Source organism: Rhinopithecus roxellana, chromosome 2 (assembly GCF_007565055.1).
Source record: "Rhinopithecus roxellana isolate Shanxi Qingling chromosome 2, ASM756505v1, whole genome shotgun sequence".
Lineage (NCBI taxonomy): Eukaryota > Metazoa > Chordata > Mammalia > Primates > Cercopithecidae > Rhinopithecus > Rhinopithecus roxellana.
Window position 1 is genome coordinate 194,167,526 of NC_044550.1, and position 20,823 is coordinate 194,188,348.

At 36.5% G+C, this 20,823-nt stretch overlaps 1 protein-coding gene across 3 annotated transcripts in view; it reads left to right on the top strand.

The window, feature by feature from the left end:
• The window catches only part of FAT4 (FAT atypical cadherin 4), a 197,103-nt gene that overhangs the window by 74,856 nt on the left and 101,424 nt on the right, over positions 1-20,823 (top strand). For all 3 annotated transcript variants that reach the window (XM_010356398.2, XM_010356399.2, XM_010356400.2), the window contains exon 2: positions 18,479-18,610. In XM_010356398.2, the coding sequence (XP_010354700.2) occupies positions 18,479-18,610 (132 nt within the window). The remainder of the gene's footprint in view (positions 1-18,478; positions 18,611-20,823) is intronic.

Genomic DNA, 20,823 nt, shown 5'->3' on the forward strand with positions numbered 1-20,823 from the left:
AAGCAGGCTTTCTGAGTTTTGTTTTGTTTTGTTTTGTTTTTGAGGCGGAATCTCATTCTGTTGCTCAGTCTTGAGTACAGTGGCACTGTCTTGGTTCACTGCCATCTCCGCCTCCCGGGTTCAAGGGATTCTCCTACTTCAGCTTTCTGAGTAACTGGGATTACAGGCACACGCTTGGCTAATTTTTGTATTTTTGATAGAGATGGAGTTTCATCATGTTGGCCTGGCTGGTCTCAAACTCCTGACCTCAAGTAATCCACCTGCCTTGGCCTCCCAAAGTGCTGGGATTATAGGTGTGAGCCACTGCACCCAGCCCTGAGTTTATAAAGATAGGATTTCTAAATAGAATTGATAAGTTGAATTTTTTAGAACATACACTTTACATTTTATATCACATAAAAATTGTATTCATTACTATTTATTGGTGGGCTAAAGCTGTTTCATAGAAATTAAATTTGTTGTTGTTTTGAAGTAGAAACAGAACACAAGACTCTAGAAAGAGACTTTAATTTTATAGCTTGAGATAGCTGTTTAAAAGATATAAGGACATATAAATATTAGAGACCAGCGGTCCCCAAACTTTTGGCAGCAGGGGCCAATTTGGTGAAAGACATTTTTCCACAGACTGGGTGGGAGGGTGGTTTTGGGATGAAAGTGTTCCACCTCAGGCCATCAGGCATTAGATTCTCATAAAGAGCACGCAACCTAGATCCTTCGCATGCATGCACAGTTCACAATAGGGTCCACCCTTCTTTGAGAATCTAATGCTGCAGCTGATCTAACAGGAGGCAGAGCTCAGGCAGTAATGCTCACGTGCCTGCCCCTCACCTCTTGCTCTGGGCCTGGTTCCTCACAGGCCACAAACCAGTACCAGTCTGTGCCCAGGGGTTGGAGACCCCTGTTATAGACTATTAACCAAATGAAATAGAATAGCATAGCTATGAGTCAAAAGTTTGTGTCTTTTGCAACAAGTAATAGAAATGTCTGCAAAGGTGAAGACTACTATGCAAAGGTGAAATGAAGAAGAGGGATTATTTTGACATTTCAGTCATTCCATAAAAGAACTATAGCCAAGTCTCATGTGGGTTCTAGAAAACCACTAAAGATGGAGACCATGTTATTGTGGGGGCTGCATTGTTTCTTATTGTACTTGTGCCATTATTGTGTTCTTGTAGTGTTCTCTGTGTTTTTGTTTGTTTAAATTTTCTATTTTTTTAAAAAAACCACAATCTGATGAACTCGCCCCAATCTATGATTTTTCCTCTTGGATAATGTATTCCCACCACTCCTCTAATCTTTAGATTGTTGGAGGGGGAGGAAGAACTTAATATGTCTTATTTCAAGTTGCTCCTTCTGACAGATAGCAGCATGGCATGGTAAGTGAGAATGGGTAGCTGTATAGGGTATGAAAAGGTGTTAATAGAGTCAGAGAAATAAAACTCTCAGTACAAGGCATACCACAGATCAGTATACGTTAGCTTTTTACTCTTCTTTGTGCCTCTCATGTTAGACCAGTAATTATTTATAAGATAAAAACAAAGTAAAATAACCAGTTAATGAATTCATTGTTCTGGCTGTTGTATCTGTTAGCTATTGCCAGAATAATGTTGCATAATAAAGAGCCATAAAAATCTCAAAGGCCTACAAAAATTCACGTTTAACCTCATGCATTGCTGGATAACTGCAACTGGGCTTCTCTAGGCTGGACTCAGCTAGGAAGCTTGGCTTCAGTGTAAACACCTTTCAGCTGAGATTCCTCTACTCAGTATCTGTAGTCTTTCTGGTAGTAGTGGGCTAGCAGAAACATGTTGTTCTAGTGACCATGGCAGAGGTTAAAAAGAATAAGTGTATTTTAAGCTGCTTTTTGTGCTATTTTTATAAATAGCCTATTGTCCAATGCAAATATTATGGAAGAGCCCCAAAAAGGCAAGGAGAGAAATCCCACCTTTAGTGGGAGGGACTGCAGAGTTGTTTATGGGGAGGGGTATTGGGACCATTAATTAAGTCTGCCATAGCTTGTACCTTGAATAGAAATCAAACCACTTCTTTATTTTTCAGTAGTTTTAACGGAAGCCTTTATTTCATAGTATCCAGTATACATTAGGCAAAACAAGAGAAGAAAAAATTTAGTGGCATTTTTTGTTTGTTTGTTTTATACTAAAATTTCCCTTTGATATGTGTTTACCACACTGAGATTAACATCTATTGAAACACACTACAGGATGCTTTTGCATGGTGTTTGTTTTGAAGGGTAGTATAAAAATTTCCATAAGTTTCTTATGCAACCACACATATTTTAACTTGATATTTTCTCCTGCATTTACTTTTGAACGTCCTTAAGAATTTGTTAAAATGCAGAAATTATGCAGTATTGATTTCAGGAAAAATTGAAGTGGTTGCACATGATTGCCTGTGCCTTAAAAGAAATCCTTATTTGGTTCTAATTTGAACAGTATTGAAAGCACAACAAAACTAGCTTTTCATTATGTCACCACACATTTAGTGAGTTATGGAAAGCATTTTGTTTTAAGAATGGAGTTAACTATGTGTTATCCACACTTCTAGCCATTCTTGTCACTCCTGGCTACTCTCCAAGCCTGCCTGTTATTCATACGTATTTCTTCCTAGTAAGAAATGCATCAAAATCCCAGGAACATGTGCTGCTATTAGAAGAGTTTTAGTGGTGACAGATTAATGTAATTGCTTTTGTTTGAGAAATATAATTGGTCACAGTTATATACATGTAGCTTATATGAGAAGTCCATTCAGTTTTAAAACTCATTATGATTAATTTTACTTTGCTTAAAAAATGAAACTAAAGAGAATCTAAAATGTATGTGCTTCCTTCATCCCTAATATTCCAGAATACTTAGATATTTTTATGTGAAGTGAATGCTCAGATATCTAAATAGATATAATATTATTTACATTTAAAGTATAAACTTTTACATGACAAAAAATGCTTAATAGCCTATAATCTTCAAAACAGAAGTATTCCAATTCCCATATTGTATGTTACTTCATCAAATATTACCATAGTATCATGTTTCTTGTACTGAAATGTTTCCTGTGAAACAATATAATAAAATTGCCTTTAGTATGCATGATAATATTTAAATACTCATTTTCTAGTAAAATATAATGCTTATTTATTTTTTTCTTCTAGTTCTAAAAATAAAATGCACCAAATGCATACTTACATTATGATAATTTCTGAAACTTAAGTAAAGTTTTGGCCTGCAACAGATTTGTGTTTTCTAGTAGTTATGGTTCATTCATACAGGTGGTAGTGGTCCTATCAGTTTTCCTTAATAAGTTCCACATAGCCCCGGCCAGTCTTTCACAGAATGAGATGGTAGGTCTTTCCTCCAAAGTTTCATTTCTCCCATTTTTTTAAACATTTCAATTTCAAGCTTTCAGTAATACCATCAAGATGAGATAGTAAACTATTATTAGAGTTACCACAAGTTTGAACAAAGTTGATTATACATCATGAACAAATAAATACTTGAAAGCATCATTCATGGAGTAAGATCAGGCCTTGCATACCTACATAGTCCAAACATTACATTCCTGACATTTAGAACATTTAAATGCAAACCATTCTTTGTTAGGGCATTCTCATAACTGAAATATGAGTCACTTGCAAACCATAATAGATTTTGGCTCTGCTACATGATGAAGTGTTCTGGATGTCGTGAAACATTTCACCCAGACTTATGGCAGTAGAATTCCCAGTGGTCACCCAAAATAGGGAAAAAACTGAAGAACAAACTTAAAGGAAATATGCAGACTCTGGCACCGTCCTTTCGTGACAATACAGCTCTCTATTGTTGTTAAGAAATGGAAGTATTTAGAGCCTAAACCCATCAACTACAGTACAAGTAGGCATTGAATTTTTTGTTGTTGTTGTTTATAATGACTAAATTTAACTCTATACTTGATTCTCACGTTTATGGTCGGGTCATAGAGTGTTCCTTTGCACACATCACCCCGATGCAGTCATACTGAGTTGTCCCCCAGCACTGAGCCTCTCACTGCATTGTGGGCAAACTCATATTCCACACTCTACACTCATCTCAGGCAGGAAAGGTGGAGTTTTCCTTTTCAGGGCCAAAGGAAGTGAAAGCTGAGGCGTGATGGTTGTACTGATATTGGTGTGGGTTTCAATTTGGTGAATTTGCTTTCAATTTCAACTCCTCACTTGAGATTCCATACAGAAAAGTAAATGGTAGGCTTTCAGCATCTTGTTTCACTCTGGTGAATAAAAATTGTTTTGAGTGTAAGATTACACTTTTTCCTTGCTTAATTTCAGTAGTACCTACACAACATAAACTGAGGCATCATTTAGCAAAATGTTATTGAGATGACATCATAATGACTTATAAAGGGCAATACACATTTGAATTAGCTCAGTTATTCTTCCAGGTTTAGTAGTGCCTTTCATGGTGTTTAGTGTAGCAGCTTTTGAAGCAGTGATGGGCACTATGTAGGACCTTTTTATTCCAATCTCCTAAGTGGGAGATATTCTGAACAAAATATATTAAAGATAATATTTTTTCCTGAAGTTTTTTAAATTTTAAGTCATGATTCACTTTTCAAAAGAAGACATTTACGTGGCCAACAAACATATGAAAAAAAGCTCAACATCACTGATCATCAGAGAAATGCAAATCAAAACCACATTGAGATACTATCTCATGCCAGTCCAAATGGCGATTATTAAAAAGTCAGGAAACAATAGACGCTGGTGAGGCTGTGGAGAAATAAGAACACTTTTACACTGTTGGGGGGAATGTAAATAAGTTTGACCATTGTGGAAGACAATGGCAATTCCTCAAGGATCTAGCACCAGAAGTACCCAGCAATCCCATTACTGGGTATGTAACCAAAGGAATATAAATCATTCTACTATAAAGACACATGCACATGTATGTTTATTGCAGCTCTATTTACAATAGCAAAGAAATGGATCCAACCCAAATGCCCATCAATGATAGACTAGACAAAGAAAATGTCGTACATATACACCATGGAATACTATGCAGCCATAAAAAGGAATGAGATCGTGTCCTTTGCAGGGAAATGGGTGAAGCTGGAAGCTGTCATCCTCAGCAAACTAACGCAGGAACAGAAAACCATGTACTGCATGTTCTCTCTCATAAGTGGGAGTTGAACAATGAGAACACATGGACACAGAGAAGGGAACAACACACACCAAGGCTTGTTGGGCGTGGTGGGAGGTGAGGGGAGGGAGCTTAGAGGGTAGGTCAATCAGTGCAGCAAACCACCATGGCACATGTATACCTATGCAGCAAACCTACACATTCTGCACATGTATCCTGTTTTTATTATTTAGAAGAAATGTTTTTTTAAAAAAGGAAAAAATAGTAACTCATTATTATGAGTAGTTATTGACTTATCATAAAATATGATTTCATAACATAAAAATTATATATGATAGCATGTGGGACACACAAAAACTAGGAAATCAATAGGATTGAATTGCTTTAAAATGTCATTGTGATAGTCGACAACTTTGATTAATACACTCTTTATATGCCAGTAGAGTGTCTATGTTATTATTACATTTGCTGAATATGGGACTCTAATAAAAATGTAAAAATGATGTGGATTTCCTTAAAAATAGAAATATCTCGGAGGAGAAGTTACATGCTAGACATGGATAAGTTGTCAGAATGAGCAGGACACATTATTGCTCTTGGAATCTCAGAATATAGAAGTCTCTACTTTAAGAATATAAATGATCTTCAGTATCCTGAAGATATTTGCAATTACCTATTTCTGTGATATGTAAACTTAAATCAGAGCTACAAAATACTATTATTGAAATAAATATTTCTGACAAAACTGTTCATTGCTTATATTTAAAAGCAATCTTGATGGAATTTTCTTAACATCTTTAGAGATGACCCTTGTGAAGTCTAAACATTAATTTTAGTGCAAAGTTTGTCATAATTTATGTGCTTTAAGTGACAATATTACATGAGACAATTAATTTTGAAGTGTCAGTTCCACAAATCCAAAAAGTCAGTAAAGTAAATAATTATTTTTGCCACTAAACAAAACAAAAAATTAAGCACCATTTGCCTTGATGCATCAGGTCTTACTATTTTATAGTTTGTGCACTTTCTGTTTACCCTGCCAACTATTTAGATGTAAGCCATTCTGAAAATGAGTATTTATTTGTTGCAACTTTTAAGAAAAAGAAACAGCTTTTTGTATACATTTTAATAGCAATCACTTTCACTGATATTTACAGAGAATTTAACTATAGTTTCTTTATTTGTAATACATACCTATTGTCTTCCTGCTGAATGTCTAATAGTTTTCCAGTGGCATTGATAAGACAAACTCTCACAGATTGTTTTGTCTTAATATAAATATAAAAGAACCTAAAATAGGCAAGAAGTGAATAAAATGCTTTTTAAAGTAGCCCATCAAATATTATTTTCATCAGAAATTATTTTCTTGTTGACATCAAATGCGTATTTATATGAAAGATCATTCTCTCTGTGCAAAGATCAGAGGCATTGTGTCTTAAGCACATGATTCAACTTGCTCCACAGCCCAGGCTCTCTCCACAACTCTGGAAAAATCAGTGCCCTGGAGTAGGAAACCTAACATTGTTTTTCTTAGATAAATCACTTGACATTTTAGTGCCTCAATTTTGACTCTCTATAAAATAACGGAAATGGAACGGAAATGGACTTGATGGTATTTAAGATTCCTACAAAAAGTGTTAATATGTTGACTTGCAAATGAATGAATTTCTGAACTTGCACTGTACTACAAATGCTACAGTCTCCCAAAAGAAAACAAAAGATTGTTTTTCTTCTTTATTTGAGAAGCATTTTATGTAGATTGCAGGAAGGTTGTGAATTAAAATATGTTTAGATTTTTTCATCCCATTCATTAAGAACCATTTGATTTAAGTTGCAGAGAGGATATATGTTTAATAATATGTTTAGAATTGTGGTTGAGGTGGTAAGCACCATGCAATTATCAGTTTATTAACTGGGGAATACGCTCATGATGGACTTTGCTATTTCAGTCATTTCCTTTAACTTGAATATAATCTTCTACTTTTATAATATCAATTTAAATCAGAGAAATAGTATGTTTTATAGTTAGATCCACAAATATATAATGATTTGATATTAGCTATTGTTAGGTAATGATTGCTCCTTAGTTATGTAATTGTATGCCTAAACATTTAAAAAATTAATCCCCATGTATAATATCATTCTTAATGTAGAGCAAAATAAAATGATATTCTGCATATCACAGAAAAAATGAAAGGGAAAATATTATATTATTTTATGCACTATTCCCACAGAAATGATTTTTAGTTTTAAAATATCCATTTGACTCTTCAGTAAGCTGAATACCAGGGATTTTATTCCTTTGGCATAAAGTAATTTGGTAACAATATTTAAAGGCATACTTCTAATTTAAAATTAGAAATTTTAAATTACCAAAAGACAGACGATTTGTGAACTAGTTGGTTATTAGCTCCTTTAATCTCAGTCATGTGTTTGTCTCTAAATAAAATTATTTCATTTACCAGAGTTTCACTGCTCAGGGCTCAGGTGACTCAGTCAAGAAAGTCATTCTTGTGAAGCTACCTAAATGGTAACAATGGTAGTGGCAGTGGATGATACCTGTGGCTCAACCATTAGCTGCAGCTGAGGTATTTATTGTACGTCAAACACAGAGCTACCAAGTACCTTTCTTCTAATTGTACCAGGTGAAACCACACACATTTTTAAAGGACCAAATATCTAAGCACAAAGGTCAACATTTGGTAGGCATGCATGAAACATGAAAGGGCCTTATCTTCACAGGGTCATGAGTCTTTCATCTTTAAAGGTCAGTTTTTACGAACTTTCAGAATTGATACCTTAAGTTGTTCTGAACTTCAATTATAAAAGCTATTGCCAGATTTTGCTTTGTTTTTATTCAAAATGTAGCCACTCATGAAGAGAAACTTCTGAGTTTGAAATGTGATTTGTGTTTTTGCAAAATGTTTATTTGAAAGAAATTATTTTACCTCCAGTCTAAACAAATGCAAAGATAAATGTAAAACAGTAGGAGAGGCAATGCTGACACTGAAAGCATAACTGTGTAGTGGTATTCGGTTTGTCCTTTAATTTTTACAACTTTTGCTTTTTTAGTTTAGAAATAATATTGTAGACTATTTTAAGATCTTGGAATTTTAAACTAAACCACTAATAGCCACTGTCTACATTATTTAAAGTGATCTAAATAGTATAGACATAAAACAGTTTTAAGAATTATAAAAATGTAGTTATTGTTTCCTGATATTTTCTCTAAACTTCTAATGTTCAACTCCTGTGTTTTATATAACATTTTAAAATAAATCACACCAAACCTTAATCTAAAGAAGGTATAGTAATGGTTGGTGTCAGATCTCAGAGTGAACCAAGCACATGTTAGGATTTGGAATCATCAAGGGAAATAGTAACAGCCAATGGCAAGAAGTAAGGCAATTTAAAGAATATTCATAGTGTGGAAGACAAACTTCTGGAATCAAGATGTCAACAGTATATTTTCCCAGGGATGACTGCTTCCGTTTGTAAATATTGCTATTAAAGTACATCACCTATTTTCTACAAGGGATGGTGACATGTCTTATTTTCTTTTGTATATTTTGATAGGTGACACATACTTGTTATGTGACAGATTCTAAAATATTCAATGAATAAATGTTATATTTAGTGACCACATCACATGTAAATGGATCCGGAATCTTGCAATTTTTGGTAGATAGAACCATGGCACTAAGGATCTGGATCAGTGAAGAAATGTCAGGATAACACTTATCTATGCTAATGAGTTCAGATCTTCTCTGCTGGATAATTAAAACCCCAAGCTACTGAGAGAACTTTGCCAAGCCATGCTGAAAGCTTTTCCGTTATATCTAAGGAACTGTGGAGTAGAGAAAAGGGAATGGGCAATTAAGGAAAAATATCTAGACTTTCAAGAATGGAATATGAAATTATTCACTTTTCTTTTTTATTCTTTTGTGAGACAGAGTCTCACTCTGCAGCTGAGGCTGGAGTGCAGTGGCACCATCTTGGCCCACTGCAACCTCTGCCTCCCGGGTTCAAGCGATTCTCCTGTCTCAGCCTCCTGAGTAGCTGGGACTACAGGCGCCTGCCACTATGCCTGGCTAATTTTTGTATGTTCAGTAGTGATGGGGTTTTGCCATGTTGGCCAGGCTGGTGTTGAACTCAGGCTGGTCCTGACCTCAGGTGATTCCCCTTCCTAGGCCTCCCAAAGTGTTGGGATTACAGGCGTGAGCCACCGTGCCCGGCCGTTACTCACCTTTATAATGGCAAGATGACACTAATTTTGGGAAAGAGGATAGCCTGCTTTGTTTAATAAATGACCTGTGGAATTCTTACTAAAAATATAAACTTTACACGTATCAGAATATAATGATGATGAAATGGTCTAGATCTGTATATACAACTGGTCTATATAGATTCATTCAAAAAGGTGTAATTTTGAACTCAATAATATTTAACTAAATTTGCTATCTCTACTAAAGCAAAAAGAAAGACTTTTCTGTATCTGAAATGACCAAAATCTCACAGCGCATATGGGATCAAAGACTTCTAGAGCACTATGTAGTGGTCACCTAGTCTAGTTTTTAAAAAAATTTTGACAGAGCAAGATTAATTAGCTTGCCCATGATCATATAGCTAGTTTTTTCTTTTTTTTTCTTTTTTTTTTGTTTTTGTTTTTGTTTATTATACTTTAAGTTCTAGGGTACATGTGCATAACGTGCAGGTTTGTTACATATGTATACTTGTGCCATGTTGGTGTGCTGCACCCATCAACTCATCAGCACCCATCAATTCCTCATTTATAACAGGTATAACTCCCAATGCAATCCCTCCCCCCTCCCCCCTCCCCATGATAGGCCCCAATGTGTGATGTTCCCCTTCCTGAGTCCAAGTGATCTCATTGTTCAGTTCCCACCTATGAGTGAGAACATGCGGTGTTTGGTTTTCTGTTCTTGTGATAGTTTGCTAAGAATGATGGTTTCCAGCTGCATCCATGTCCCTATAAAGGATGCAAACTCATCCTTTTTTATGGCTGCATAATATTCCATGGTGTATATGTGCCACATTTTCTTAATCCAGTCTGTCACAGATGGACATTTGGGTTGATTCCAAGTCTTTGCTATTGTGAATAGTGCCGCAATAAACATACGTGTGCATGTGTCTTTATAGCAGCATGATTTATAATCCTTTGGGTATATACCCAGCAGTGGGATGGCTGGGTCATATGGTACATCTAGTTCTAGATCCTTGAGGAATTGCCATACTGTTTTCCATAATGGTTGAACTAGTTTACAATCCCACCAACAGTGTAAAAGTGTTCCTATTTCTCCACATCCTCTCCAGCACCTGTTGTTTCCTGACTTTTTAATGATTGCCATTCTAATTGGTGTGAGATGGTATCTCATTGTGGTTTTGATTTGCATTTCTCTGATGGCCAGTGATGATGAGCATTTTTTCATGTGTCTGTTGGCTGTATGAATGTCTTCTTTTGAGAAATGTCTGTTCATATCCTTTCCCCACTTTTTGATGGGGTTGTTTGTTTTTTTCTTATAAATTTGTTTGAGTTCTTTGTAGATTCTGGATATTAGCCCTTTGTCAGATGAGTAGATTGCAAAAATTTTCTCCCATTCTGTAGGTTGCCTGTTCACTCTGATGGTAGTTTCTTTTGCTGTGCAGAAGCTCTTTAGTTTCATTAGATCCCGTTTGTCAATTTCGGCTTTTGCTGCCATTGCTTTTGGTGTTTTAGACATGAAGTCCTTGCCCATGCCTATATCCTGAATGGTATTGCCTAGGTTTTCTTCTAGGGTTTTTATGGTATTAGATCTAACATTTAAGTCTCTAATCCATCTTGAATTAATTTTCGTATAAGGAGTAAGGAAAGGATCCAGTTTCAGCTTTCTACTTACGGCTAGCCAATTTTCCCAGCACCATTTATTAAATAGGGAATCCTTTCCCCATTTCTTGTTTCTCTCAGGTTTGTCAAAGATCAGATGGCTGTAGATGTGTGGTATTATTTCTGAGGACTCTGTTTGTTTCATTGGTCTATATCTCTGTTTTGGTACCAGTACCATGCTGTTTTGGTTACTGTAGCCTTGTAGTATAGTTTGAAGTCAGGTATCGTGATGTCTCTAGCTTTGTTCTTATGACTTAGGATTGTCTTGGCAATGCGGGCTCTTTTTTGGTTCCATATGAACTTTAAAGCAGTTTTTTCCAATTCTGTGAAGAAACTCTTTGGTAGCTTGATGGGGATGGCATTGAATCTATAAATAACCTTGGGCAGTATGGCCATTTTCACGATATTGATTCTTCCTGTCCATGAGCATGGTATGTTCTTCCATTTGTTAGTGTCCTTTTTTATTTCACTGAGCAGTGGTTTGTAGTTCTCCTTGAAGAGGTTCTTTACATCTCTTGTAAGTTGGATTCCTAGGTATTTTATTCTCTTTGAAGCAATTGTGAATGGAAGTTCATTCATGATTTGGCTCTCTGTTTGTCTGTTACTGGTATATAAGAATGCTTGTGATTTTTGCACATTAATTTTGTATGCTGAGACTTTGCTGAAGTTGCTTATCAGCTTAAGGAGATTTTGGGCTGAGACAATGGGGTTTTCTAAATATACAATCATGTCATCTGCAAACACGGACAATTTGACTTCTTCTTTTCCTAACTGGATACCCTTGATTTCTTTCTCTTGCCTGATTGCCCTAGCCAGAACGTCCAACACAATGTTGAATAGGAGTGGTGAGAGAGGGCATCCCTGTCTTGTGCCAGTTTTCAAAGGGAATTTTTCCAGTTTTTGCCCATTCAGTATGATATTGGATGTGGGTTTGTCATAAATAGCTCTTATTATTTTGAGGTACGTTCCATCAATACCGAATTTATTGAGCGTTTTTAGCATGAAGGGCTGTTGAATTTTGTCAAAAGCCTTTTCTGCATCTATTGAGACAATCATGTGGTTCTTGTCTTGGTTCTGTTTATATGCTGGATTACGTTTATTGATTTGCGAATGTTGAACCAGCCTTGCATCCCAGGGATGAAGCCCACTTGATCATGGTGGATAAGCTTTTTGATGTGCTGCTGAATCTGGTTTGACAGTATTTTATTGAGGATTTTTGCATCGATGTTCATCAGGGATATTGGTCTAAAATTTTCTTTTTTTATTGTGTCTCTGCCAGGCTTTCTCTGCCAGGCTTTGGTATCAGGATGATGTTGGCCTCATAAAATGAGTTAGGCAGGTTTCCCTCTTTTTCGATTGATTGGAATAGTTTCACAAGGAATGGTACCAGCTCCTCCTTGTACCTCTGGTAGAATTCAGCTGTGAATCCATCTGGTCCTGGACTTGTTTCGGTTGGTAGGCTATTAATTATTGCCTCAATTTCAGAGCCTGCTATTGGTCTATTCAGGGATTCAACTTCTCCCTGGTTTAGTCTTGGAAGAGTGTAAGTGTCCAGGAAATTATCCATTTCTTCTAGATTTTCTAGTTGATTTGCATAGAGGTGTTTATAGTATTCTCTGATGGTAGTTTGTATTTCTGTGGGGTCCGTGGTGATATCCCCTTTATCATTTTTTATTGCATCTATTTGATTCTTCTCTCTTTTCTTCTTTATTAGTCTTGCTAGCGGTCTGTCAATTTTGTTGATTTTTTCAAAAAACCAACTCCTGGATTCATTGATTTTTTGGAGGGTTTTTTGTGTCTCTATCTCCTTCAGTTCTGCTCTGATCTTAGTTATTTCTTGCCTTCTGCTACCTTTTGAATGTGTTTGCTCTTGCTTCTACAGTTCTTTTAATTGTGATGTTAGAGTGTCAATTTTAGATCTTTCCTGCTTTCTCTTGTGGGCATTTAGTGCTATAAATTTCCCTCTACACACTGCTTTAAATGTGTCCCAGAGATTCTGGTATGTTGTATCTTTGTTCCCATTGGTTTCAAAGAGCATCTTTATTTCTGCCTTCATTTCGTTTTGTACCCAGTAGTCGTTCAGGAGCAGGTTGTTCGGTTTCCATGTAGTTGAGCGGTTTTGATTGAGTTTCTTAGTCCTGAGTTCTAGTTTGATTGCACTGTGGTCTGAGAGACAGTTTGTTTTAATTCCTGTTCTTTTACATTTGCTGAGGAGTGCTTTACTTCCAATTATGTGGTCAATTTTGGAATAAGTGCGATGTGGTGCTGAGAAGAATGTATATTCTGTTGATTTGGGGTGGAGAGTTCTATAGATGTCTATTAGGTCCGCTTGGTGCAGAGATGAGTTCAATTCCTGGATATCCTTGTCAACTTTCTGTCTCGTTGATCTGTCTAAAGTTGACAGTGGAGTGTTGAAGTCTCCCATTATTATTGTATGGGAGTCTAAGTCTCTTTGTAAGTCTCTAAGGACTTGCTTTATGAATCTGGGTGCTCCTGTATTGGGTGCGTATATATTTAGGATAGTTAGCTCTTCCTGTTGAATTGATCCCTTTACCATTATATAATGGTCTTCTTTGTCTCTTTTGATCTTTGATGGTTTAAAGTCTATTTTATCAGAGACTAGGATTGCAACCCCTGCTTTTTTTTTGTTCTCCATTTGCTTGGTAGATCTTCCTCCATCCCTTTATTTTGAGCCTATGTATGTCTCTGCATGTGAGATGGGTCTCCTGAATACAGCAGACTGATGGGTCTTGACTCTTTATCCAGTTTGCCAGTCTGTGTCTTTTAATTGGAGCATTTAGTCCATTTACATTCAAGGTTAATATTGTTATGTGTGAACTTGCTCCTGCCATTATGATATTAACTGGTTATTTTGCTCGTTAGTTGATGCAGTTTCTTCCTAGCCTCGATGGTCTTTACATTTTGGCATGTTTTTGCAATGGCTGGTACCGGTTGTTCCTTTCCATGTTTAGGGCTTCCTTCAGGGTCTCTTGTAAGGCAGGCCTGGTGGTGACAAAATCTCTAAGCATTTGCTTATCTGTAAAGGATTTTATTTCTCCTTCACTTATGAAACTTAGTTTGGCTGGATATGAAATTCTGGGTTGAAAATTCTTTTCTTTAAGAACGTTGAATATTGGCCCCCACTCTCTTCTGGCTTGTAGAGTTTCTGCCGAGAGATCTGCTGTTAGTCTGATGGGCTTCCCTTTGTGGGTAACCCGACCTTTCTCTCTGGCTGCCTTTAACATTTTTTCCTTCATTTCAACTTTGGTGAATCTGGCAATTATGTGTCTTGGAGTTGCTCTTCTCGAGGAGTATCTTTGTGGTGTTCTCTGTATTTCCTGAATTTGAATGTTGGCCTGCCCTACTAAGTTGGGGAAGTTCTCCTGGATAATATCCTGAAGAGTGTTTTCCAACTTGGTTCCATTTTCCCCCTCACTTTCAGGCACCCCAATCAGACGTAGATTTGGTCTTTTTACATAATCCCATACTTCTTGCAGGCTTTGTTCATTTCTTTTTCTTCTTTTTTCTTTTGGTTTCTCTTCTCACTTCATTTCACTCATTTGATCCTCAATCGTTGATACTCTTTCTTCCAGTTGATCGAGTCGGTTACTGAAGCTTATGGATTTGTCACGTATTTCTCGTGTCATGGTTTTCATCTCTGTCATTTCATTTATGACCTTCTCTGCATTAATTATTCTAGCTATCAACTCTTCCACTCTTTTTTCAAGATTTTTAGTTTCTTTGCGCTGGGTACGTAATTCCTCCTTTAGCTCTGAGAAGTTTGATGGACTGAAGCCTTCTTCTCTCATTTCATCAAAGTCATTCTCTGACCAGCTTTGATCCATTGCTGGCGATGAGCTGCACTCCTTTGCAGGGGGAGATGTGCTCTTATTTTTTGAATTTCCAGCTTTTCTGCCCTGCTTCTTCCCCATCTTTGTGGTTTTATCTGCCTCTGGTCTTTGATGATGGTGACGTACTGATGGGGTTTTGGTATAGGTGTTCTTCCTGTTTGATAGCTTTCCTTCTAATAGTCAGGACCCTCAGCTGTAGGTCTGTTGGAGATTGCTTGAGGTCCACTCCAGACCCTGTTTGCCTGGGTATCAGCAGCAGAGGTTGTAGAAGATAGAATATTGCTGAACAGCGAGTGTACCTGTCTGATTCTTACTTTGGAAGCTTCCTCTCAGGGGTGTACTCCACCCTGTGAGGTGTGGGGTGTCTGACTGCCCCTAGTGGGGGATGTCTCCCAGTGAGGCTACTCAGGGGTCAGGGACCCACTTGAGCAGGCAGTCTGTCCGTTCTCAGATCTCAACCTCCGTGTGGGGAGATCCACTGCTCTCTTCGAAGCTGTCAGACAGTCTTTCTCGTCCGCACAGGCCTCTGCTCCTTCCCCTTTTGTTGTTTAGCTGTGCCCTGTCCCCAGAGGTGGAGTCTACAGAGACAGGCAGGTTTCCTTGAGCTGCTGTGAGCTCCACCCAGCTCGAGCTTCCCAGTGGCTTTGTTTACCTACTTAAGCCTCAGCAATGGCGGGCGCCCCTCCCCCAGCCTCGCTGCCACCTTGCGGTTAGATCGCAGACTGCTTTGCTAGCAATGAGGGAGGCTCCGTGGCCGTGGGACCCTCCTGGCCAGGTGTGGGTATAATCTCCTGGTGTGCCCGTTTGCTTAAAGCGCAGTATTGGGGTGGGAATTACCCGATTTTCCAGGTGTTGTGTGTCTCAGTTCCCCTGGCTAGGAAATGGGATTCCCTTCCCCCTTGCGCTTCCCAGGTGAGGCAATGCCTTGCCCTGCTTCAGCTCTCGCTGGTCGGGCTGCAGCAGCTGACCAGCACCAATTGTTCAGCACTCCCCAGTGAGATGACCCCAGTACCTCAGTTGAAAATGCAGAAATCACCGGTCTGTGTCGCTCGCGCTGGGAGTTGGAGACTGGAGCTGTTCCTATTCAGCCATCTTGCTCTGCCCCTCTATAGCTAGTTGTTTCTTATGTAAGTGATCCAGATTCCAGATATCAATGAAATGAACATTTATGAAAATATATTTGTATAGCTGTAGCATATATTTTAAAAACATGATTCATTATGTTTTTTGAACACACACACATGAGAGTGATAGATGTGCATGGCAGTAAAGAAAACTTGCTGACCGATTAGCTCTGTGACACTAGGTAGTTCTTTGCCACTGGACTTTCATTAACTCATCTCTCAAATGGGAGATAATAAGTTCTTAGGTCATAGGGCTCTGCTGAGGTTTTTAGATGTATATATGTGTGTGTAGGTGTGTATGTATGTACACACACATATAACCTAAAACAATGTCAGGTATGTTTATTAGTTATTTTTATTAAAACTATTAAAATATAGAATTGGCTTGCTAAATTTGTGGACTCGCCAGTTACAATGAGACATCTTTTAGGTACACACAACTTGTTTCTAGTGTGTAACTCTGTTTCCTGATGTGCCTTTGATGGTCATATTTAATTAGTGTCAATCTAGACTCTCCTTTACTCTCAATTTAATGTTCTTCCCTGCACATACACACAAGCACACATTTACATACACACAGTTACATAAACACGTACGTTTTTTTCACAAAGACATTTACAAAATCACACACGCACACGCAAGCATGCACACACACACACACACACACACACACACACACACACACACACACTCCAAGCACGCACATGGGTGGCTTGTTGCTTTCCCAATAAAGTCATAAGATTACGGATGAAAGACAATTTAGAATTTTTTAAAATTCTGTGAATCTGAAAGTTCAGAGTTGAATTATGAGGCATTCAGTTACCTTTTATTTGTCAGTTTTTCTTGTTTTAAGGACTCTGCATATATATACAAAAATGTATGTGTATAAAATGAAGATATTTAGTAATTCCTGAAGAACATTAATTATATATATGTATATACATGTGTATATATATATATGTGTATGTATGTGTGTGTATTTCAAAGCTCTTCCCACATGAAAACTCAATGTACGTTCAGTGTGTAACAGTTGAACCTGTTTGTGAGACTAGAATTCTGATTTCTAAAATATCTTTTCTCAAAGCCTTTCTCTGGCTCTAAGAAGCTTCCGGATCTGTCCTAATAGCTTGAAAACCAAGATCTTGATGTTTTATAGAATACTTCACTCTGTGCCAGAAACTGTGTTAAGCATTTTCTTTACCTATATCATCAAGGTTTAGTCTTCATAAAATACTCTAGGACACATATTATTATACTAATTTTAAAAGGATGTACTGAGGCTAAGATAAATTAAGTGCCCGAGTTCATCCAGCTAATAAGTGTCAGACAGGAATTTGAAGTCTGGTCTCTCTGGTTCTAAAACCCATGATATTTACATCCCTGCAAGGAAGTTGGAAATGCATCTTACAGGCTGCAGCTGTAGTCATTGTGGGTATTTCCTTAAAGGAAATGGTGTCCACAATTGTTGCTAGCCAAAATCACAAGTGTCAGATTTCTAACTGCTGAGACTTGCCTGTCTTCACCATTCTCTGTATTCATTTGAGCCATTTGTTTTATGATCCACTCTTCTACTGAAAGGTGGAACTAGAGGTATAACAATTATTTAGTACTTAATTTTATATATTGTTTTCTGGGGTTTTCTATTTTTATCAATTGCTTATTTATTTATTTGTCTAGCTCTCTTATATTTCCCATTCATTCCTTTTCACAGAATGATGACAGTCCTACTTACTGCCTCTCCCTTTCCCATAGCTTCCATTCTTCCTGGGAAAGGAGAAATCAGAATTATTTTGCTCTCCCCACTTCCTTCAGATTCATCCTCATCACTCATCAGTGATGGAGTTTTTATAGCATAACTATAAAAGATGACACTTTATCCTATGAAAAACATGCCTGGTTATATCCTAGCTAAATGGATGGCTGGGTTTTTCTCCATGACTTAATTTTGTTATACAACTGGGAAGACTTCAGTTTTATTAGCAGCTGTCTTTCCCCTTTTCTTATCAGAACTTGAGCTATTAGCACCTAACTCAAAAGAGAAAATACAGAGTTTGAAGTTATTATTTTAGACTTCACAAATCCTTTCTTCTAAACATTTTTTCGTAGGTGAGGAAACAAATAACTCTGGCTAGGGTCTTTTAAACAAAGCGGTTAATATTTGCAACCTATATCCTTGGCAGTTCCATAGTGATGTGCAAATCCTGGGATTAAAATGTGAGTTAACCAGTGGACCTTTTCTAGTATAAACTGCATGGCCACTATTTAAAATCAGTTACTTATCAACAAGACAGATGATTTTTATTTCGACTTTATGTTTTCCTGTAAAGATTTCACAGTTTTTTCTTAGGAGTAGTTTCTGTTGTTTGGATGTTAGATGCAAAGGTTCTGATTCAGTTCGGCAGTCTTAACTGCATGGATTCCTGGCAGTCACTTTAATTGGTATTTTGCAGACACGTGGGAGTCATTCACACATTGTTTCCTTTTTCTTTGTAGGTAGAAATAACACTTCAGGATATCAATGACAATCCACCAGTATTTCCAACGGACATGCTGGATCTCACTGTAGAGGAGAACATTGGAGATGGCTCTAAGATTATGCAACTGACAGCCATGGATGCTGATGAGGTAGCTCGAGCGTGTCTCTGAATTTGTGAAACTTAGTAGTGCAGTGATTTATCAAATTTCTAGGATATGTTGACTACTTTTATTACCCAATAATTAAGGTTAAGCATGTGTGCTCCTTTCCAAAGAACATTAATTCTTAAAATGCAACATAAAAATGTTAAAAAAGAGATTACTATCAAGAGGTAATTTTCCTCTGATCAGCAATCCACAACTCACTTACTTGCTGCCTGTACTTTAGGTTTCCTAGCCAAATTATTTTTTTTTTCTTTAATAATAAAAATATCTAAAGATGTGTCTCTATTTTATGCCTTTATTATTCCCCTTTGCTATCTTATAGCAGCTAAGGTTTGATTTTTATTTTATTTGTAATTGTTAAATGCAAATAACTAAAAATTACAGAATTTTAAAGGTTAGATTACTGTTTTCTTTATTTATATATTAAGTTCAGCTATGTAATTATGTTTCAAATGGCATGGAAACGAGTAATGTGTGATTTATATTTTTTCTTATGAAAAAACTCCATAGCTTATTTTCTCCTTACTGGGTGAGGAGTTTAACTATTGTTCTGGAGTTTAGGAAAGAGGAATAACTTTCCAGACACCAGTATCTCCTTACCTCTTTCCTCTTAAGCCAAGCCCAACACAGAACAGAGAATTTAATTTTCTTCTTCTCATCTAAACTCAGAAATATCAGAAACTTGATTCTTGGCATACGAACAAGCACTTTATAAATGTATTTCTGTTACCTTAAAAATGTAAATAAATAAATAATAGAATAATTTTAACTGCCAATACAGAAATGTAATGACTCAGTCATTTATAAAGTTTGCCAAAATCCAACTATTACAAATGAACAAAATAAAGCATAGACATTTAGGTAATTGCAATTTGCTATTAGAAAAGGTATGATGTTTTATGTTTAGTACATTCTACTCAATTTTACAATGTGAGTTCACACTTATTTTAGATTTAGCTAGCTTTGAAAGAGTTGTCCGACTTAATATTTCTATTATTGATAGATATGTGTTATCATTAGCCATAATTCAGTAAATATTTCATTCTCTTAAAGTTTATCATTGATAATATACATTTTGATTTTTCAATTCATAAAATTTCATTAACTCTCATTTGAAAATAGCTGCAATAACAAAAAAACTCATGCAATTGGCATAAGACAATTGACATCAAATAATTGAAATTGTAATGGCTATTTTGTTGGTTATACTCACTCTAGGAACAGAGCAAATAAAACTCGTTTATTGGAAGTGATTTATTCTAATAACTTTAAAAGAATAAAGTAATAATCATGTTAATTATAATAGATATTCTAATGGGATGGCTATTTACTCCATGGAATATTTTAATTAGAGTGAGATTATTCAATAGGAGTTACAGGAATAATAGGTAAAATTGTATTTGGAAATTTAGTTGTTTTAATCATCATACTGCTCTCTTAAGAAATTGTTATTTCAGAGATTCCAACATTCAACCCTTTTAATACTATTCTCTTGTTACTGTTATAATTTTATTTCCCTCTCAATATTTTCTCTTTAAGAACATTTCAAATAAATTATTAGTATAAATGCAATACTGCCAGCATTCTTATTTTTCTCCATCTGACTTCCGTGTGTGTGTTTATGTGTGCACACACTTGCATTGCCTTCAAGTTCATCTTTTAAGCTATATTTACATTTATGATGAGACTAGAGGAAGCCTAGGAAGGTCCTTATACCTCTAGGTATTTAGACCAACACTTGTTTTCGTGAATTTTTATTTTATTTCTACTTAGCTTTGCTTTTTAAGTTTTTTTTAAAAAATGTAAGTAACCATGCAGGTGTTATCACTTAGACATTCTAGTTAAGAAAAATACAGAATGTAAAGTGATGATAGCTAGGATATATAAGAAGTACTTTTGAGATGAGACAGAGTGGGGAATTAGGGCCAGAAAAGTGTAAGGCTATAACGTTGGAATAAACAAGAGAAATGGAGGAAAAGCTGTTAGCAATTCAAGGGTAGAGAGGGATGCTGACAGTATGTATGAGGTGTGACCGTGCCTGAAGGCATAAAAATCACCACATTCTTGTAACTAGATTTGTTTGTGTGTGAGTGTAGAAAGGCAGAAAGTATGGAAGGGAGTAACTAGGTGCACCTACAACATGAAAGGAAAGGGGGGTATTTTAGTAAAACTACAACTGTTGTTTTTTAAAGAAAAAG